Source organism: Anneissia japonica, unplaced genomic scaffold, assembly GCF_011630105.1.
Source record: "Anneissia japonica isolate Jap-2015-1 unplaced genomic scaffold, ASM1163010v1 scaffold287752_len1182401_cov188, whole genome shotgun sequence".
NCBI lineage: Eukaryota > Metazoa > Echinodermata > Crinoidea > Comatulida > Comatulidae > Anneissia > Anneissia japonica.
Genome location: NW_022687544.1, coordinates 47,682 through 70,482, shown reverse-complemented (window position 1 = coordinate 70,482; position 22,801 = coordinate 47,682). Strand labels below are relative to the sequence as shown.

Here is a 22,801-nt window from a genome sequence, read left to right as displayed (position 1 = left end):
ATTCTGGTCAAGCCGGTCCAACCACGAGGTTTCAAGATGCATTGTCCTACATCAGTAGTATAGGATGTGTAATATCTATCGTCTGCTTGGTTATTACTATTATTACATTTATGTACTTCAAGTAAGTTAATTATTTTATTATATCCGCCTGTCCCAACTGTATACTTTTGATTAATATTTATTTCATCTAAACAACATAAACGCAAAAGAGCTTGATGAATTACACGAGACAAATATAACCACAAAATGATTCTCTTAAACACAGGGTCATTACGATGCCTAGGGAAAATATTTAAAACTATTACAAGTATTGAACTGTTAATCTGATTATCATTTATATTTTTTCTAAACAGACACTTACGAGGAAAGCGCCATCAGCGTATACTCTTGAATTTGTGTTTTTCTCTGCTGTTTCTGTATCTAACTTTTGTCATCGGGATTGAGTTTGTCTCTTATACACATCTAGATGTATAATTTGTTCCGATATAATAGTTGGGAATAACCTTGCATTTAAAATATATTATGGTAGGCCTATATAAAAAATAAGTATACAATAGACCTACCATTTGTAGTCCTATTCATAATAAAGTACAGTGACCGCCAATAAATACTCAACATATACGATGAATATCAGAATTTAGTGCAGTAGGCTAAGCTAGGGTGGCATTATTTTTTCCCCATTTATTTTCATTCATTCTCTGTAGGTTATTTTGAAAACAGACATTGGGCCTGGGTGTAGAGGAATGACGTTTTTGGATACGGTAGCCATTTTTTGGCCTAAATTATTGTTGTTCAGCTTCCAAAATGAAAAAAAAACAACAAAAAGCAAAAAAAAAAAAAACCACTAAATAAAAGTATTGTGTTCAGATCAGATTATCATACAAGCATATACAAGCGACTGTTGTACACACACACACACAGTAGATCTTGATCACTAATTAGGCCTATGTTCATGTATTAAACTGTTTACGCTAATTAACTTTAATTTATGTTCTACTGAATGAGCTGTTCTTATTTGATTTTTTATCTGTTTGTCACTTCCTTGTTGTCTTTATTGTAATTAATTTATTTGTATCATACTAAATCCATTTTCAAATATATATAACAAATATAAAATATAATTGAAAATGAGACTTAAAGAAAATAGAAATACAAGATTTAATTGCACACAAAAATTCAGAGACTGACATTTTCTTAGTTTATTCTATGCTTTTCCATGGTAACGTCGAGTCGTTATCACTGGACGCCGTACAAAGGGTACGGCTATGCATAACTCGGCCCGCAGCAAGATCAATGACCCTTAATAGTCAATTTCCATAGTAGCAGAACCGTGGGACTGTTCCTATAAATAGTTCTATAGCAGGTACTGGCATTAAATTGCATTTATCCTGTCACTACGAATTTATTCCTCCATGGCTCATGGCATAATATGGACATAATACTGATGGTGTTCGTAACCCTCTGGTTATAATTTATTCATGAAATTAGGACGCGAAATATCACGATTTTTTGTGTCACCTGTGTATAAGCCGCACCTACTTTTAAGCTCCAAACCGTTCCCATAATGTTAAGTTTTTAATTATTTTGAAACATTGACATTATTTATAAATGTTCACATAAAGAAATTTCATCTTTTTCGGCCGATTATTAAACAACAAACAACTGGAAATGCATGTAAACAGCTGGCTACCGCCATGTTAACAACGTATTCTTATTCTAGGCAGCCCTAGGGAAATCCCCATTTTTTGCTAGTTTAGTTTAAGTTTAATAAAATAAAACACTTATATTTATCTATTTTAAACAACCATTCTATTATTATGTTTACTAATAACAGTCGGTATTAGGCTAAAAATATTGGTAATTCTAGGCTTAAGTCATTACTACTCACAGCCCACTGTGCGAAGCATGCACCACCACGCACCATGTTTTATAAATAAAAACAGAACTGGAGAAATATCGTGGATACGGAGTTCACGCATGCCCAGATGACGTATGCCTTTCTACAGTTAAATTCCAGTAAAATAATTATTACAACTTCAAGAAAACTCGTGTTTTTATAGCATAAATTAATTTCACAAGTTTTTATTCTAAAATTATTATAGCAGTATCAATATTCTCTCTATAACGGTACAAGCCAGCGGGAAACAGACGTCGAGTTGCAAGTTTCACCAGCCCGCGGCCACATGTGTTTTGTTGCGACATCGAAAATGAAGCTGCTCACGTGACCTCAAGGACCAAACTCCCGAAAAGTAGTTGGTTATTGTTTTGAGCGAAGCGGTTTCGAACAGAAACGGCGTGTTTCAAAATTGTTTATAAGTGAACGTAATTATGAAAATAATTACTTAGGCAACCCAAACTATTGCTTGAATGTCGTAGAAAATGTAGTAGGAATCCTAGTACAGTACTGTAGTGAGTATAATTACAAATACTAGGGCTACAAACCGGTCCTAGGCTAGCGATATGAACTTTTGGGTGTAGGTTAATGACCGGTGTATAGGCCGCACCCCAAACTTCGGGGGAAAAATCGTGTATAAAATTTGCGGCTTATACACCAGAATATACGGTAGTTTTGTTTAACTTCATCACCTGACCTACTGTCTTTGCAGTAGTGTGCCCACATTCCTGAAGGCGGCGTACAAAGTATTGTCTGTTTCACCCTCAAGAGTATCGTGGGAACCTGTTTGTGGGCGTTTCTTCCCGATTCTTAGTCAGATTCCAAGCAACAATAGGCCCTGTGAGTGAAATTTCTGGCTTATTTAATATCATCAAAAGAAGCCTGAAGCAGCCACTAACATTGTACAGGCCCATAAATTATATTTAAAACATATTTTACTATATTTCCATTTATTTGTGTCTTTTATAAAACATAATCAGAATTGGCCTATGTATCAGGAAATAAAACAAACAAGGAAATACAAGCCATGTGTCTGTTTCACCTCAAGAGTACCATGCGAACATAATTGTTGGGAATGTTTCTTCCTCAAATTATACTCTAGTTAACAATTCCTTGATTTCTATGCAATGAGTAATTTTGTCGGCATTATGAATTTTTAAAAAGCCTAAAACGGCGACTAAATTGTTGGCGCTTCATACACCGCGGCCGAAATCCATGATAAAAATACCACGACTGAAATGGTCAAGGCCGAAACGACTTGGAGCTAAATCGACTCAGGGCCGAAACGACCCTAGGCCCTACACCTTTAAGCCGGGCACTCACTGCACGATGAATCCAACTCTGCCTCTGCGAGTGCTAGGAAACTAGACACTCAACGCCGTCCGCTAATTGCTGATTGTATATTTGGGAGTCATACACACCAAGGCCTAATTTTCTGTGAAATTCGGCCAACAGGCTAGGATACTAGGCCTAGATTCGAAATGTGGGGACAAACTTCAATTTTTTAATTTCATTCTGCACCTTGCTAAATAAAAAAACAATGGCCTTGCTAAGTTTACAGTAGACGAATTTATGCAATGAAGTATCAATATGAGCTAATCTGAAATCAGATTTACCACATTCATTCATGACAAAGATAATCACCAAATACTAGGCCTAGTTAACTACCTACGCTAGGCCTACACACAGACAGGTAGGCAGGCCTACGTCCGACCTTGCATGCAGGCCAGGTCCACCGACCAGGCAGGGAGGGACACATACCTAATCCAGCACAGCAGCAGCAGTAATCATCCTCCTGAATCGGCAGATACCACTGGTAGATTTCTCTTTGTTGAAAACCTAGACAAAATCTTCATTCATTAACCATTGCACGGAAAAGGAAAAGTCTCACCTTATCTTCTAACTAAATTGAATTAAATCTTGCATCAAGTCTTTGGGTAAGAGGATTACATTGTAATTTCTTCTTTTGCTACTCGTTGCAATCTATTTGGTTCACGTCTGTCTGATATTTTCACCTTGTTTTGACATAAACGTAATCAAATTCGATTTCCCTTTTAGTGTGAACATAGTCTGATTCCAGTCGTCATGTAGAATTACAATGTCCTGTAATACAGTAGTTAAATGGGGTAGTCCGACGTTTACCTTTATTGACGACTATAAAGAGCCTGTTTTCTCAAATGTTTTTTTGTGGTACTGCTGATCTCTAGGCCTAGTGTTTTTTTTTTGTTGTTTTCAAAATATCTTATCAATGTTCATAGCCTAAATACTGTATGTAAGTATATAGCAATAACCTTATTGTAGTAACTTAATTATATGTGTTTTTTATTGCTTAATTAGAGCCTAGGCCTCCGGTAGCCAAACAAGATAGGCCAGCCCAGCCAGGGCCAAGGCTTATTCCTCCTACACTAGACTAGCCTAGCCCAGTAGTAGTAGTAGTAGTAGTATTCTTAATTTTTTTTATTACCTCAGCTTCTGTTTGATTGCTCCGATCGCAAAATTAACGCTCGCTTAGATCGCTTATTAGGGCCCACAATAATATTCACCACCAGGGCCCCCAAACTCTGTGATGCCACTGCGTATTATATAACAGAGAGTGGTCGTTAATGGTGTTAGTTCTGGATGGCAATTGGTGTCTAGCGGGGTTCCTCAAGGTAGTGTCCTTGGACCTTTATTATTTTTAGTTTTCATTAATGATTTACCCAAAACTGTTTCTGATTCATTTATAAAGTTGTTTGCGGATGATACTAAGCTGTTTAGAGTTGTCAATTGTGAGACTGATCGTGAGATTTTACAGGGATGTAAAATGCTTTATACTGTACCAGTGGTCGATAGACTGGCAATTGCCATTTAACTTAACAAAATGCAAGATTATGCATTATGGAGTCAAAAATTTTAATTTTAAATATTTTATTGGTACTGGTACATCAAGATGTGAAATTGAATGTGTTAAGGAGGAATCAGATCTTGGTATTCTATTTGATGATAAGTTGGATTTTTCTAAACACTTGGTAAAGGTTGCAAGAGCAGCAAATAGAAGATTGGGTCTGATCAAAAGGGCATTTAAATTTCTTGATGGTAATGGTTTTTTGCGTCTCTATAAGTCAATGATTCGTCCTGTGGTAGAGTATGGTAGTTGTGTCTGGAATTCTAAATATAAAAAAGATTCTGATTTATTAGAGAAGGTCCAACAACGCTCCACCAGATTGATTAGAAGTCTGAGTGACAAAGCTTATGTGGAGAGACTTAAGGCTCTTAATTTGCCAACTTTGTTATTTAGAAAAAAACGAGCAGATGTCATTCAGACCTTTAAGATTTTTCAAGGTATTGATCTTTTGGACCCTGAGTGCTTGTTTACAAGTTCAGATTATTCTATAACCAGAGGCCATGAATATAAATTGTATAAACAGAAATTTAAACTTAATGTTAGGAAAAAGGCATTCGTTGTTCGAGTTACTGACGATTGGAACTCCCTTCCTAGTAATGTGGTAAATCAGAGCTCAGTAAATCTTTTTAAAGCGGGCTTAGAGAAAGTCTGGTCTGGCCACCACTTTAAATTTTGCCCGTATATGACCGAAGAGGATTCGATAATGATTGAGGGACAAATGAGCTTTGATCTCTAAGTCTCGAAGATTCAAGGTAAATTCAAGGTAAATAACAATATAGGCCTATCTATAGGCCTAAGCCTATTGCACATTACTGAAGGAAGCTTGACGTGACATACTGCAGGCCTAGAAACTAAAAGTTAGACTGATTAAACTCAAATAAGAAAATATATATAAAATAGCCTAGGCATTAGAATTGAAATACCCACCGTCTAGTTGGGATTGACAAATAGATATCATTTGTAAGCCTACGCCTTAGGCTACTTATTCATTAATTGTTCATATTTGATTTCCTATGTTGGGGATAGGCCCTAGGGATACGCATTAATTAATTTTAAATTTTTGTTTTTCATGTACAAAATTTAAATTGTAGTTTTAATCCGACCCCTAGCCGGGTAGAACTCCTAGCAACCTGCTGCGTTTGATAACTGGATTCTACCAAGCCAGTGTGGCCTTTCTCTAGGCCTAGAGGCAGTTGCGATGTGTTCTGTTCAAGTTTCCCTGACGAGGAACGCTAATCGCGCATGCGCTACCGATCGTCGTAAGAAAAGCATTGGGGGCTATTTTCATGACTCGTCGTAAACATAGCCACAGCATTTAAAGTTTTATTTATTTGAATGTTTACTGCTTTTATATTGTGTTTCAGCCCCCAATCTTTTTAATACTGTATTGAATTTGTATGTTATATTGTTGTTACGCCTGTTATTATTATTTTCATTAATATTATTAATGTTTTTTCGCATTTTTTACATGACATAAATTGTTTTAGCCTCATTTTGTCTGTGTTTGAAAGTTTTATTTATTTATTTGGTTTATTGCCATTTTGACCGGTCCATTGCTGTTCTGGATAAAAAGTGTTGCCTTTTTGTCTTATTGCCGTTTTACTAGAAAGCGGCCTCCTTTTGGACCCAGAGGCCCCGAACTAGGCTAGGTCTAGGCCTATAAACTAGTAGAAGTATGTCTAACTATAGGGGCCAGGACCTAAGTTGTGAGGCTAATCTTTTTATCTTTTTTTTTTAATTCGACCACTTTTTTAAAGTAGTGGTCCATGACAAAATGGTAGAGATTGGGATTGGGCCCAATTTTTGTGTTTAGGCAAAATCATTTCAGCCCAAGGCTGTTGTTCGTATTTGCTGATGTTTGATATTATATATAAATAAATTTTAAATAAATAAAATATATAAACATATGATCATTTTAGGGCAAATAGAAAAAAAAATTTAGATTGTCACTCTAGTCCGCGTCAAAAATTTAGGAAATATTGATGTGGGAAAAAAAAAAATTGTTTTGCTGCATCATTTATTTCAACAGCATACAAAAACAGTGCAATTTTATGACTGAAAATACATTTTCTTTAAAAAAACAATAAAATTAAACAAGTTTTATACAATACAATATTGCCAAATGAAAACAGTCCTCCCTCATCGATAAAAAAGCAATATTCTATTGTTCAGATTAAAAAAAAAACAAAAAAAACAAAAAAACTGCCTTTCCTCATTACTTTTTTTTAATAAAAAGAGTGATAATCTAATCATTTTTTTCTATGTGCCCTTAATTCTGATTTTTAATACCTGTATGTTAAATAAATTTGAAATGCAATAATGGATCAGACAAAATGTGGGCCTGATAGTTCACACTAATGTGGATGGAACCGATTGTCTTGGTGTGGATCCGAATGTCAACACTAGTTAGGCCCAATCGTCGGGAAATGGGCCCGATGATCTTGTGGGCTCGATCATCTGTCACCCCTTTCCGATGAGGGTCTATGGTTCTGTTCTTCCACCCTAGACCTTCTACTGGCACCGCCAACCATCTTTGGGCACGCTTATCTCTTTTTGTCTCTTTCTACCCTGTCCAGGAATATAATTAGGTACGTGCTAGGTTCACCAATTTTGTATAGAAAATGCTGTTGATCGTTTTTAGTACATTAATAAGTACATTTAATTTCATTTTATTTTGAACACAAATGGCCATAAAATTAACACTAAATTGTACGTGACTTTATGTGCATGTGAATTTCAAAAATTGTTTAACAAATTAAAATATAAAAAGTAACAACAAATTTTACTCTTTAACTTTTCTTTTCTTTACACATAATTTACCAGATAACTGAATAGCATGGGACCTGTGCCCAAGGAAGAAAGGAGTGAACCAAGCCATGGCAACAAAGATGACTTACTAATGGAGCCTGGCTTTGCTGTCATGGAGAACGATGCAAGTGACAGTGATGAGAACAGCAGTGATGAAGATCATGCTGATATTGTCAATCAAGGATATCAGCTCCTCTCACAAGATGTTGATGTGGGTATATTTTTTATGGTTTCATTATTACTTGGTCTATTATAATCATCATCATCATCATCATCATCATCATCATCATCATCACCACCACCACAACATATATCTCCATATGATGGGTACAATACATGTAAATATTGTCCTTTATAACACACCTAAGTAGATCACTGTCATTTGATTGGTGGATTTCATATCACATGTGACATTGGTTATTTACCCCCATTTTTTCACTCATCATTGAAATTTATTTCCATCCATGCATTTTCTTTCCATTCGTTTTTTCCCATTGCACGGTGCCTACCTAATACAATCTTTTGATTGGTTAAAAAGATGCTGAACTGTTCCATTTAGAAAAAGGCTAAATCTTTTTTTACAAATTATCTAATTACAAGAATCTCCATTCAGAATAAAGGTAAATTTTTTTCATGAAATATCAAATGACAAGAATCTTTTAGGTGTGTTATAAAACAAATAATGAATGTTTTTTATTCATACAGTGGAAAGAATATTTTCATTCATTAAAAAAATGACTGTTCCATTCAACTTGGCTCCGCCTCGTTGAATGGAACAGTCAATCTTTCAATTCATGAAAATATTCTTTCCATTGCGCTCATAAACATTCATTATTTGTATAATATGCTCATAACCATTGTTGAATGACTATAATACTATTCATAATAACTGTTCTGGTAACATTTTAAGGCCTGTGTATACTTGCAACGATAACTATAACGATAAAAAGTTAAAAAGCAATTGTCCTAGTGTAAAAGTGTCTTTTTTCTTTTATTGTCTATATGAACAATTGCTTTTTAGCTTTTTATCGTTATCATTGCAAGTATAAACAGACCTTTAATTTCTGTTTTTCTTTTTTTTTCCAGCCAATTATAAATGAAGATTGCTTGTTAGCTGCAGAAGCCAGTGCAAGGGTCTCTGATGGACAACCAAAAGGTGACCAGTCAGAAATATCTGCTCAACTTGCCCATGTTTTACCTAAAGAGACTCCAAAACCAGATATGTCAACAGTTGTCACTCATACTGATTCACCTGAGTCGCTGAAACACAGACGAGAAATTATGGCAAGCGATGATCAGATCAGAGCGGCAATGTCTGGCTTTTCATTGCCCACTGCATCTGTGCCAAACTGGGCAAACTTTGTCCAAGAGAAAGACTGGAAAACAAATCTTATACAGAAGATTCAAAAAGAAGGAAATGGCACTGATAAAAAATCATGATACTGTACAGTATCTACGACATAGTGTAGCAGATTCTGGTGCTTGGGCCTTTGGATGATGGAGGTTTTATCCAAACAACATCAATATTAATTATTATTGTTATTATTGTTGTATTATTATTTATTTAACATCACTATTGATGTAACAATGTGGCACATACAGTAGACGTTTATTGTATTCCAATCTTAAGTTTCCATAAAATGATGATAGTTATGGTTTATGTTTATCAGCATTGTGTAATTATTAAAGTCAATAAATTAAACTTGCGAAAAAAGCCTGTTCTGGACACCCTAGTTACGACTTTGCAATACAGTTGGTTTGGTGAAATGTGTTCAGAAGCAGCTTTGCTGGCCTGGTGAACCCTGTTATAAATTTCGTTACAATTATTGAAAAATGCTGAAAATTCAATACTGACACTGTTGTCAATAATCAAGTAATTTATTAAGCCAGATTCTCAGTGCGCCCGGCAATCTTCAGCCAATGCGATTCTATCCACAACACGCGCACAACAAATTGTTTTTGATGATTGTCATCGATAATCAGCAGATGGTGTTGCGTCGTTTAACAGGGAGTGGAGTTAAATTCGACAGTCGTAGGAGGCAGTGAATGCTTGGCTTCACACTGCAAAATGTATGAGCTGCAGTGAGCAGTATCTGATGAAATACTATAACTCACCAATGATTTATGTAGAGGCCCTTGTGTCTAATCATACATAGGCTAATAACTTTGGATTATTTTATTTGTTATAGTATGATGAATTATATCATTTATGAATTGTATAAACTCAGCAAAATTGGAGTTAATTATGAAGGAATTAAGTAGGTAACACTCAGAAACTACAAACTAGTGGACCTGTTACATGTTACAGATTCACATATATAGATAGTGTTTATGAATCTGTGGTTTTTTTTTTATATAATACTGTACAATTTGAAAGACAATCAAATTCCTAAAATCATCTATAATTTAGTATATAAACATGTTTATATCAGTAGTATAGATATCATTCACAACAGGCAGCTAAGCATCTCCTGTTTTGTTTTTTGTTTTTTTCATGGTATATTTTATTCAAAAACAGTTACAATTGATAATAAAAAGTTTTAGTTAAAAACCTAAATTGGCACTATAATTAGTATAACTCACCAATGCCAATAAATAGTATAACTCAACAATTGCGGATGTGGTTTGGCGCAGCAAGAATGGTTTGGTTTTCCAACCGCGCTGTGAATTTCACATGTGTTCTTGGGCAAGGCACTTTATCTGCATTGCTTCTCTCCACCCAGTAGTATAAATGGGTACCTGGTAGGGTTATATGCCAATATGCGCTGATGTAGCTGCTGCAACATTATTGAATACTCCCCCAGGGAGCTTGAGTTTGTGTTCCATAGGCTTTTAATCAAGTGACGGGGTAATGATAATGTGAAGTGCATAGAGGGCTTAACAATATGTGCTATATAAGTCTAGCATTATTATTAATACAAGCAACAAAAAGGAAAATTCATAGTACACGAGACATTCAATATAAAATACAAATTTAAAAAAACAGGAAACAAGGGCCTGCCAATAACTCTGGTACCAAAAAATGAACATACACATGATTAAAATATATAATGTTGACTTCAGACAATCGCATCAAGAACCATGTGTCCTATTAGATTACATTATACTGGTGGCTACAAATACCATGTGTCCAATCATTATGGTTCTTGCATGTTTTTTTGGAAAATTATGGAAACATGATCTCAGTGTTTGTTTTCCAGGTCCTTGAAAGTCATGGAAAATAAAATTGGAGAAGTTACGGAAATATGTGGAAATCAAAATGAATTGCTTTGCATGGGGGTTACACTGCCACACGCCAAGAAAACTATTTTGTGAAATTTAGTTTCTGTGATATACGGTGTTGGAAATTTAAATTTATTGGTATAGAAAAGTTACGGAAATATTTGTGAACCAAGGTATATGAACCCTGAATCATGCAGTGTGGTATCCCAAGTGTCTAATCGTTCCATGCATTCACTTATCTGGTGACTATTCACCTAAATTAACAGTTAATTTAGGTGTTATGAAAACAAAGGCTGTGCTTCATAATGCTTAAATTAACTGTTAGAACAATTAATCCGACAATAATAAGATTATTACAGTAGATTTTAGAAATAATGGGTTGAAAGGTTGAACCAATGCACTTTATAGTTGACATTCCAAGTGTTTATCTCTATTACAGTAATAAATGTATTCAGTTTTATGCATGTTTATGAATTAAGGAATATTTCTGTTTTTGTCTCTTGTGTGTTTACATTTTAACCTGTCCAATCATGGAGTTATAATTATTTTGTTATAGCTCCATGATATACCTATTTTGCTTACTTTTTAAATGGCTTTTGTGTACAGTATGATTGTCATTACATCTTGAAAATTACATTTATGGATTCAGTTATGAACAGAAATAATATGCTGGTCTTGTAATCTCTTTAGTGCTTCATATGATTTCCTTAGGTCATGGGATCAACTACTGTAGAATACATTATATTGGCTTCCTGGGGAAACTTTTTAGCTAGTAATTCTGTGAAGTGGAATTTAAACCTACCAGACACCCATTGAGGCCAACAACACAAGTAAAATGCCTTGCTCAATAGAACAATATTGCAGCCCCTTTCTTGAACATTGGATTTTAAATTTGCCACATAATGGCATACTGTATACCCACATTATTAATGCATTGCATTGTATAGAAATGTTAATGCATTGTACAATAGGGCCTACTGTACTAATAAATATCACATAAATCATCACTATTGTTTTGGCATTTGCATTCTTATTTATTTTGTTTGTTTTATTTATTTTGGCCTATAGCTCAGACTTGCGTGAGTGTCTTCGAAGGAATACCGGTGCATTATAAATGTCCGATTATTATTACTGTATTATTATTATTATTATTATTATTATTAAGAAATGGTTTTTAATTCCTTTTACATTTATTACAAATGTTCATTTTCTTATGAGTCATACAATAAACCTTTGCTAGGAATAAACTAATGTTTATAAGTGGGAAATAACTGCACAATACAGAACGAATAATGATAATAGTTAATAATAATGATAATATTGTTTAAATATCATTTTATTTCCTTCACATCTGACAGCACGAACACTCGTCACTTGCACAGCATGGAATGATGCTTTATATACCAAGTCTTTTATGAGACTTAGGGAGTGGGTTGTTTTTAATTGTGAGGAAAATCCTGCAGTGACAGGGTTTGAACCCAAAACCCTGGGAGTAGAAAGCAAGAATCTTAACCACCAACCTAAGCTCCACTCCATTATTAATAATAATGTGCTGTAGTATTGATGATGATAATAATAACAATACTGTAGTGATAGTACAGTTACACTTAAATATAGTAGTGCATAATGAAAAAAAAGTTCATGCACTGCCCATTGAGTACAACAAAAACCCAGTCTATCTGAGAGGTCACCATTCCTCTATCACATAAACATACACAATACAGTATTAACATAATTGAGACTGATGAAGTTGATACAAATATAGTACTCTATGAATGAAAAATTGCATTTGTTTAAGACATTGTACTTTGGACATTGATTTGACATAGAAACTGGAATTGTGGAAATTTGGAGTTGTGAATGTAGTTAATGATCATGTTAGGAGACAATTAATTTTGAACTTGTGGTTGAATGGACAAATTAGATTGGGCAGGTTTTGTTTTTGCTTAGCTTATACCAGTGTAGGTTAATTCAACGTGGCAATTTAAGGTTGTGAATCCGCTTATCTAGTGCAGCGTTTTTATCATGCTATGATAGTTTTTTAACTGAATAGCTTTTCCAAGAATTTATTTCACACTGTATTACTGATGTGACTTTCGCTATGTAATGATAATGCATATAGCACCCCAATCAAAATTGTGTAGTGAACAAGTGAAACATTCAACAAATTCACACATCCGGTATCTATAGTTAAATATAATTCATACATACTGTACGCCATTTATTGCAGTTACAAATTGGTCTCGAGTACTTGACTTAACAAGGAAATTGAACTTGTCATTGGGCAATTGAAATGTATACTTTGGGAGGAAGGGATGAAAATGCAGTGATCAAGGAAGGACATAAACTTAAAGCCAACCACTGGTATATATACAAGCATTTCATGTGATTTTGTGTATGTACAGTAGTACTGTACTGTGTATGGAAAAATTGAAAGCACCTTCATGGATCTGATAGAGATCAAGAAAGTTGTGTCAAGCTGAGCAGGCATGCTTAAACTTGCATATTTTTAATTCTTTTAATTCAAAGTTTTACAATACTTTTTTTTTTTGTCTTTACCCTTTAAGTCTTTACCCTTTAAATCTTTTGTTGCTATAATTTTGTAACATATAAAAACATCATTAATGTTATTAATACTGTATTAGCATTAAATAAACCTTTGTATTGATTGAAAATTAGAGATTGGAAATATTTCTCTACCAATTATCAGACAGTTCCTGTATTGAAAAAACCCAATTTAATATTTTTAAATAATTAAACATACCGTAAATCCTTGAATAAGTGTTGCAGCGCTTATAAAATTTTTGGAGGCTTCAGTGCAGCACTTATTTGAATGAGGCTCTTATTCGAGAGCAACGCTTATTAAATACAGTATTGGCGTGGTGCTTTGCATGCTCGTTCTCATGTTACCTATCTCACATATTCCCGTAGATCGGTAGGCGTATCATAGGCCCTACATCATTGTAAATACACATTTATAAAGATATGCTTGTGTCTTCATTGTGTTATTAATTCATTTGAACACTGTATACACTATATTTAAAACCTGTTTCTCAGTGTTTCGTTACACACAGAGTAAAATACCGTAAAACCTCAAATTGAAGCACTGAGCTTCTTTTTTTGCGAACTATGGATGGGCTTCTTTTCGAGGCTACTTCTGCAAAGTAAAGAGGGGGGCTTCTTTTCAAAATGAGTGCTGTAAATTCTGTGAAACTGTACTATAAAACAATAAATACGGCCACTGTAACATCAATCTGTATCATGGAGTGTATTTACTGATATTAAATCAGCTAAACTACAGTATAAACCAAGTGTATATACTTTAAACTTCTTTTCGAGATGGGCCTCTTTTCGAGCACTAAAGAGGGTGCTTCAATTCGGGATGGGTATCTTTAATATTGTTAACTTCTAAAATTCGGGATGTATAATGTTTTGTATACCATAGAAAAACATGAAGTTACATGTGTGTGTGCAACAGAAAAAAACCCTACAATATAAAAGTTACTACTGGTAATTAGAAATAATTTAATTCAATTATACAAAATTAAAAATGGTAGACCTTACATAATTGAATATACTAAAAGCAAAGCACATAAAACCCAGACAAAGTACATGGGCACGTAGTTGACAACCTTTATTATAAATTTTATTTTCATCATTAATTGAAAGAAGTCAAATAATAATATTAAGTAATTCCATATTTTTTTTGGGGGAAAATTTGTAATACAAAAAACCATTAGCTGCACACACTTTTAAAATAACAACACACAATATATTACACATAACAAAATTGTTTTGATTTATAAAGTATTATATGCGATTCAATTTTTTTTAAAACCAAACTAGAAAAAGCCACCCACCATTAAAGGAACACGGAAACTATGATACTACAATACATCTACAGTAATGACGAAGTTGCCTCTACAAAACTTGAACAAATACAATGGTAGCAGTCACCATTTTAGGCCACTAAACACACATATGTTCATTTATTATATTTTGGTAATATACGGACATCTTATTAACTTGTTATACAAAATAAACACCGGTCAGTCAAAAATGAAAAATTGAAAAAAGCATATACCAAACACAACATACTTTTCCCAAACACAAAACATATTCTGTATTCCATTTGGAAGCATCTTATATTTTCTTGATAAATTATACAGTACCCAATGCCATAGCCAGGATTTTCAAACAATGCGGGACAGTATCAGGGTGGACCCACTTTACGCATAAATTCAAATAATGTGGACCCAAAAATATGGAAAATCGACCCAATTTATTTAAACTATACCCACTTCAGGCTAAATATGAAAAATATGGACCCATTTTTCAAAAAGTGGACTCATTTATGCATAAAACTGCATAATTTGGACCTATTTTTTTAAATGCGGACCCATTAGAAAAATTGTCACGGGACTGTCCCAATCAGATTTAAATAATCAAATCGTTCCATTTATATTGCGCCATTCCAACAATCGTTGCTCGTGGTGCAGTGGACTAGATGTTGCACTTTTCAATAACTTTCTCCTCCCCCGAGGGTCGCTTTATGACCTCTGCAGCCGGTAAACCGGCGCACTTTCATTTGTCCACGACAGCCGAGATGACCAGTCCACCGGGGTAACCACCTACTCGTCCCAAAAGATGTACTGGGTTCTTTAAAGTGCACATGAGCATTTGTGTACACTGAGCCTACAGTTTATAGTCCTTATCAGAGAAGACTTGTTCCACTACCGGAACTAGGAGCGAGGCGGCCGCGAACCTGTGCCCTTATTGTTGGCTATGGTTACGATGACTCAATAGTGAGCTACGGCATTGACAGTACCTTCATTCTGGGATAAGGCACTGCAAGCAACTGGGGCAGATGGGGGGGGGGAAAGGGTTCAGACATTGTGAAGGGTTCATCGCACCCCTAAATTGTATTAAGAAAAATAATTGTATTGTATTGTTGATATGAATTACCCGTAAGATTCTTAAGGTATGAGAGTGCAATTTCAGGGCACCTAGGTCTATACAGCATTCTCAATTTGTACTCACCTCAGCCATAACCACGGTGGGGCTGAGGTGTTATGGACTCTCACGCACCCCCTACCACCAAAGCCTGCATCCACCCCAGAGCAATGGTTTATAGTACAGCATTGGACAATTGGTTTGTAGACCGATCCATTTACAGTGATAATTTTTCTCTGTAGATGTATTGCCAGGGCTTCAGAGGGATCCTTACAAATTAACTACTACAAATGTAAACATTGGAATTATAGTACGTATCTATACTCTAAATAGTTTGCACCACCATATATGGATATTATATGCAGGCTGGGGACCACAAGTATGTACCCAGCAATGGGAGTGTCAATTATACAGAATGCCAAAGTTTCCAAATTGGGTTTGTCTATAAAATAGATTACAATCTACAGAGGGCAGTAGTGTTCTTTTCTCAAAATGAGAGATCCATGCCAGAATTTCACTAATAGGCATCAATACATAAGAGAGATGGGTTAATTACTTTTTTGAGGAATGGGTTTGATCCCCTACCCCATTGGGTTTCCCACAAAAATATATACTGTAAAATGATTAAGTTTAATAGCAAAAAATATATTACACTACTTTAAATAATGACTGCCCAAATCAAAAATAGATGATTGACATCCATAATGATGATATGACAATTAAGATAACAATGAAAAAATATTATTAATTGTACAGTTAATAATGAAAAAAACTTTTCTTTTAAGACAAAATAAAGCATCATATTTTGTTTAATCAAATACTGTAGTGATCTTTTTTTAGCAAGATTTTTTTACATGATTTTATACAGTATTCCGATATTCTGTGTAACAATATGAATATCATAATTGTATTTAATCTACCGTATATTATTTAAATGAGTTACATTTTAACATGTTCACCGCCATATACAAACACATTCACGTTATAGGGTGCAACTAAGAGCGCATCTACAAGTACTGTACTCATGTAGGCAATGTAAGCCTTTCGTATTTTAAAATAAATCTGTTGATAATCAAGTCAGTATCAAAAAATCTGTAATATTTTTTGGCATTTCATTATATTCTTCGTAAAATTTGTCCGAAACAAAATGATCCTACAAATATATTGTACTTTGTATGACAAAATTGAAAACGAATTATGTCTTTCCCTATGGCTTCAAATGCGTCAAGCCAAGTAAAAAAAATAGTTAGTTTCTCCTTGCTTGCCTCCATTTTTGCTGCTGCATGAGATACTAAATGTATTTTTTGCTTGGCCATAAGCAAGTCAAACAGAGTCTTTGCACTGTGATAGCCACAAGCTAGGCACTCAGACAACTAGCTCCTTATTGTTGTTTTATCCATTACATTGAGAGGTATAAGCAAACCAATCAAAGAAGTACAGTATACCATAAACAACTCATAATTTGCCCTGATAAACTGACCAGATTTATCAACAAAGCAAGGTAAATTTCAATAACAATTCCTGGCAGTAATCAAGGTAACCTGGCAACCACCACATTCAGTCATCAATCATGTCAGGGCGCCCTCAACTTCAAATTTCCACAGCAATAAGCTCCAGCTGAAATCAAAATCACTGAAGATATGCTTTTAGATATAATCGAGTCTTGTTGAGGAAATCTACTGTACAAGTACCTACTTAGAGAGTGTTCTATAGCATACCATTCAAAAATTCTTTTTGATTAGCTACTGTACAATGACATTCAGTTACTGGATGCTGTGCATTGCAAACAGTACCTACAGCTGTTAGGCTCTGTCAAAACTACCAAACCTTATGTCACAAATAACTGTGATATGCCCATATTTGGGTATAATATGACATCATCATACCCCTGGTTTAAGATATCCCATATTTTTAACATAGAAGTTAGGCAACCAAAACCATTACACAATCAGAAGAAAAACCTTTTTAAGTGCTGGACAGGGTTTTAGCTCCAGCTCTACGATGTAGATGAGGAGCAGAAGCAGATTTAAGTTGGGGGGGGGGGTGCAAGGCCGGCCCCAACCCCACCCTTTTGGAAAGTAAAAAAAATAAATAAATAAAAAAAGAAAGAAAAAAAAAATTATTCACTCAAATTGAGGTTATTTTCGGGCGTCTAGAAAAAACATTTCGTGGGGGAATGGCCCAGACTGGCTAGGGTGGTGTTGACTCCCCTTTTGGACATCTCTGGATCCTCCTCCCCTGAGATGGATCACATAAGTAGTAAGTATATGGGTACATCACATAAATTTGATAGAGAGGACAGAGCCTTATACTTAACACCATACAAGACTAAAAAAAATGGTCAAATATTTTCCAATAGAGCTCAAACAAATATAATACACCTATTTTCAAATATTTTTTGGTCTTTCAACATTTTTTAGTTTATGGTTTGTTCAAAAGAGCAAGTGACATGAAGTCCTCGTAATTAATCTGTATTGACCCACTCATGTTACTATCTCGCTGACGGAAGGCATCTGTTAATGATTTTAGCATCACACAGGCCTGGATGAAGTCGTCCAGCTTCAGCGCCCTCTTAGCAACCCGATCAAACTTGGTGACTATCATATTGCAAAATTGCATTGATAGACGATACCCCATATCTGAAAAAGCTATAACATAAGATGATTAAATTAACAAGGATATATTTAAGGAGTAAAATCATCATAGTGTAGTGAATGGTAGCGTGAGTTGGAGAATATAGTTGGGAGAATAGAAGCAGCATGACCAGGGATACAAAGATCTTCACAGTTCAGCACACACAGACTGGTTACAAGAACTGGATCTGGAAAACTAAATGCCAAAAAAATTGATACCCACATTGCATCAGAGTTAAAATTGACCTAGACTGACCTCTATTTGAAGCTTGCATACCTACCACAAGTGACTTTAATCTGCATCTTGGAAGTCTTTGAAATTTGTGATATCTAAAGAAAAAAGCTGGTAGCATATGTTGCTATTACCAGTGGCATATATAAGAGTTTTTTTTTTTGGGGGGGGGGGGTATAATGGTACTTGTAGCCGTCTGATTTCAGACATTCGGCAGCCATTGACATTATGTTGGCATTAAAAGACTGCGCCCCTGCATACCCACTAGATACCCAACATACTATTAGTTTTCAGAACAACATGCTATGCTACTGTACTCTCTGTTGAGTTATAATTTTAAACAAATTACTAGATCGATAGGACATAAATATAGTTTTGTAATATTATTGCTTTAAATAGAGGATATACTAGAAATTGCAAATTGCAAGTGAAGTGCTGCGAAGTAAAACTGCATAAAATGTTCTTCAAACAAAATTATTTATGCGAGTAAAGTGAAAATAATGAATAATAAAAATATAACAAATAATATGAGACACGACCGATTGTCTATATTAGAACAGCGTTGGTACCGTGTACAATAGTGTTTTGCTGCAGTGACATCTCGCTGCTGGCCGATGACTCGCTGCTGGCGAATCGATCTGCGCATGTGTATTGCCAGTCTACAAGCGTCGCCTAAATGTAATAAATAGTACGTTGAAATAGGCTAGTTAATAATTTTAACTAGGTTCGTAAATTATATTGGCCTCAAAATATTGTGGCTAAGACATGAGCCGATTAAACGTAGAAATAGGAAACCTAGAAATATAATAAAAACGCTGAATAGTACTCCAGCGTCGCGACATGCGGACATTGCTACGAGTAGGTTAGTCCACAAACGTCGCCTAAAGTAATTGATTTTACCCGGCAGAACGAAAGAAGGAAACTCCGCTTTTCAGTTGCCTTAGGCGCAGGTTTTTTGACAAACAATGACCTTTCAGAGGTCAAATTGCTGTCAAGAATATGAATTGGCTGCTTCGCAGCAAATATATAATCTTACCTCTGCTTAATTCATTTGCTTCAATTAGTCCTGACCTGTCCTGGTCATAACGATCAAAAAATCCCTTCCAATCCTGTATATATTTCCACAATGCTGCAAATTCGTTCACATCTATTGTTCCACTATGGTCCTTATCAAATAATCCTAAAAATAAAGGTAACTTAATTATAATAATGCAGAAGCAGATGCTTGTATACAGAGTGGTGTGATGGGGAAGGGGTGGGGTTGACTTTAAAAACTGGTACTATATTCTTCTTATGACCAAATATATACGCTATACTTTTTCTGCCAGAGCTGACACAGTTTCTAGCACAATCAATGTACTCTGCCACTTTCATCAGACGACATGATGAAAATGATGATACAAGTAAATGTTGACTTGAACTTGTGTGTGGTGGTGGTAAAATTATTATTATCCAGGACGCTTTTATCAATGATATATTATTAATACACCAGGAATTTATCTTTGCCGATAATAAAAAAAGTAATTAAGTGTTGGAAGTTAATCAACCATATTGATCATAAAAGTTTACACATGTTATCATCTCCATTACAACTACCTGCACATTTTACAAATTAATGTAACAAATGCAGATTTGAATAGCTACGTACAACAAAAAAAATCATGTATTTTCTTTATGCTAACATCATATAAGGATATGTAATTATGTTACTGTACCTATACTGGTAAATATTATTATGTAGGTGGTGCTGGTAATATGGTTGCCTACTAATAATAATAATAATATGAGATCATGGAGGTATAAATATATGATGAGATGTAGTGTATAAAGCCTCACATTATTCATATAATATCAGCTAACCTTCTAAATTAAGCTAGAAAGGTCACCCTCTATAATATCCATAAAAAAAACATACTACACATGTCATACTAGCAGAGAAACAGATGGATCTGCTAGCTACAAAATATTGCTAATGTGTATCATAAATTAGCAGTACTGTAAATGTTATACATTACATTAACTATATAAGATGCACTTTAAGATGACCATATAAAATTGTCAAAATCCCACACCTTCAATACATGGATATATTACTTCAACTTTTGTATAATTTAATCATATTTTGTAATAGTGTTTTTAAAGTGCATTATTATACAAATATACATTCGTAATATAGAAGTAAAGCTACAATTTATGTATATTGAAACAAAACCAGTCAATAGGAGCAAATACAAAATACAGCAGAAATTCAATTACAGTGACTATTACAATCATAATTATAATTTGCTTTCTTTACTACAAAACACCAGATTGAACACAAAGCTGTGAATTCAGAATGAAGCATACACAATTTAATAATTGATGTGCTTGTTAGCAGTCATCTGGGGGTCACATTTACCAAGACTATAATTCGAAACATGGAAGAATTATTAAAATTACCAAAAACCTTTCAAAACCTTAGTTACACAGTGCATTTTGGCATGAAAAAACAAACTTAACAGTCGTTTTGAATAGATTCGCCCTTGTCATATTTTGCACTAAACACATCCACTTGAACTAGCATTTGCTCGAAGTAGCGTCCACTCGTAGTGACTGGAATTCTATTGAAATACTCTAATTTGAAATATACTGTTGTACAGTATATTCTTTGCATTGATCGAAAATTGGCTGGCAGTCAATTTAAGGATTTAATAATAGTAAATTCAGTTAAATAGAGAGAACTTAATTGTTTATATGAGTCAAAGTTGATTAATTTGATCCCATTTTGAAATGAGCAACACATATTTTAATTTAATTTTTAAAGGAGTATGTAATCTGTCACAGATATTACACATTTATATCAATGAGTTATCAGAATGAGAAGAACCCTGTTATTACTTAATAACTTTTCCAGTTTTATAGCAATTCCTTACAAGTGTTTACTTAAATATCAAACATACTGCTTTCCAATTAGGCAACTACTTAGTAGCAACTAAGTCTATGATACAAAGGTCAAAATAAATTGGTACAAATGTCATAGCTTCTTATACCAAGAAACAGTGTTTTACAGTACATTAGATAAAACAAAAACCTGTGCAAAAACATATGGCTGATTTGTTAAATGCTCTGGTAAAAATAGTAACAATATGCAGACACTTTTATCTGTACAGGGTGTGTGTCTACTAGAAACTTGAGAAACAAATGGTTTTCTTATCATTGGTTGGTAATCAGAGTAGTTGAAGTAGCTTCCACATAGTTTCTGGTAGTTGATATGTCATCTTAGCTCTACATACATAACAACATCATTATCCAAAACACAATTTGAAAACGCAAACTGACCTTTATAATAACTTTACTTTTTTACTAAAAAATTACTAGTACAGTACTAAGCATGGAGTAAGAAATATTTTCTCAAAATAATGTACTCCATGTACTAGGTACATGCACCTAGTCTACTGGTCAGGTTGACCTAGGTCAAGTTGGACTGCTAAGTTGCAGTTAAAATCTATCCACAAAGAACAATTCTTTAATACGAAGAGTGGTTCTGTGGCAAGTGCCAATAACAGTACCATGCCAAAAAGATGCTCTATATACAAAGTCTAGTTATAAGGCTTCATAATGAAGATATTCTTATTCATTAAAAAATCCTAAGCTTTACAAATTTTTTACTGGAAGGCAAGCATGTTTGTTTATCCCTTTACTGCATATTATGCAACACTTTTGAATAAAAAACCTGTTGTCGTAATGAGAAAATCGAAATATATAGCAGAACATCTTAACTGTAATAGGAGGGTCAAAAGAAAAAATACATAAAGTTACAAAAAAAGAAATATGAATTTGGAGTTAATTTTACACAGGGAGACATTCCCATTCTTTCCTGTATTCTTCATTGTGCACATGGGCCATATTGCACACAATAGCATAATGTCTTTAATTTCAACCCTCCAGCTAAAACACAAGAAAAGCATTGGATAGACTTAAACTGGGGACCAAAGATCTCCATGCTTCAATGCACACACAATGGCAACCACCAGTTTAGCTCAGCTAAGATGCTGTCATATAAAATTTGAACTAAAAATAGCTAGGATTTAATGTGCACTTTATAATTTCATAATGAATCTTTTTCATATTTATATAGATTATTATTAGAGAGCAGCTTAGCTCAGTCAGCTAAACTGGTGGTAACCACTGTGTCT

General features: G+C 34.4%; 3 protein-coding genes across 3 annotated transcripts in view; 1 reads left to right on the top strand and 2 right to left on the bottom strand.

Annotated features, from left to right (window-relative positions):
- Positions 1–3,916, bottom strand: part of LOC117119419 (nuclear receptor coactivator 7-like) — a 65,099-nt gene extending 61,183 nt beyond the window's left edge. The window contains exon 1 of the mRNA XM_033264261.1: positions 3,786–3,916. The gene's annotated coding sequence lies outside the window, so the exon portion shown is untranslated. The remainder of the gene's footprint in view (positions 1–3,785) is intronic.
- Positions 3,917–4,021: 105 nt separating this feature from the next.
- Positions 4,022–11,815, top strand: LOC117119486. Its single transcript, XM_033264323.1, has 3 exons — positions 4,022–4,166; positions 7,602–7,797; positions 8,673–11,815. The coding sequence occupies exons 2-3, from the start codon at positions 7,615–7,617 to the stop codon at positions 9,024–9,026; spliced, it is 537 nt and encodes a 178-aa protein (XP_033120214.1). The 5' UTR covers positions 4,022–4,166; positions 7,602–7,614; the 3' UTR covers positions 9,027–11,815.
- Positions 11,816–14,309: 2,494 nt separating this feature from the next.
- The window catches only part of LOC117119379 (peflin-like), a 14,784-nt gene continuing 6,292 nt past the window's right edge, over positions 14,310–22,801 (bottom strand). Inside the window, exons 4-5 of the mRNA XM_033264185.1 lie at positions 19,663–19,806; positions 14,310–18,409 (exon numbers count right to left, since the gene is read on the bottom strand). Of these exons, the coding sequence (XP_033120076.1) occupies positions 18,183–18,409; positions 19,663–19,806 (371 nt within the window). The 3' untranslated portion in view covers positions 14,310–18,182. The remainder of the gene's footprint in view (positions 18,410–19,662; positions 19,807–22,801) is intronic.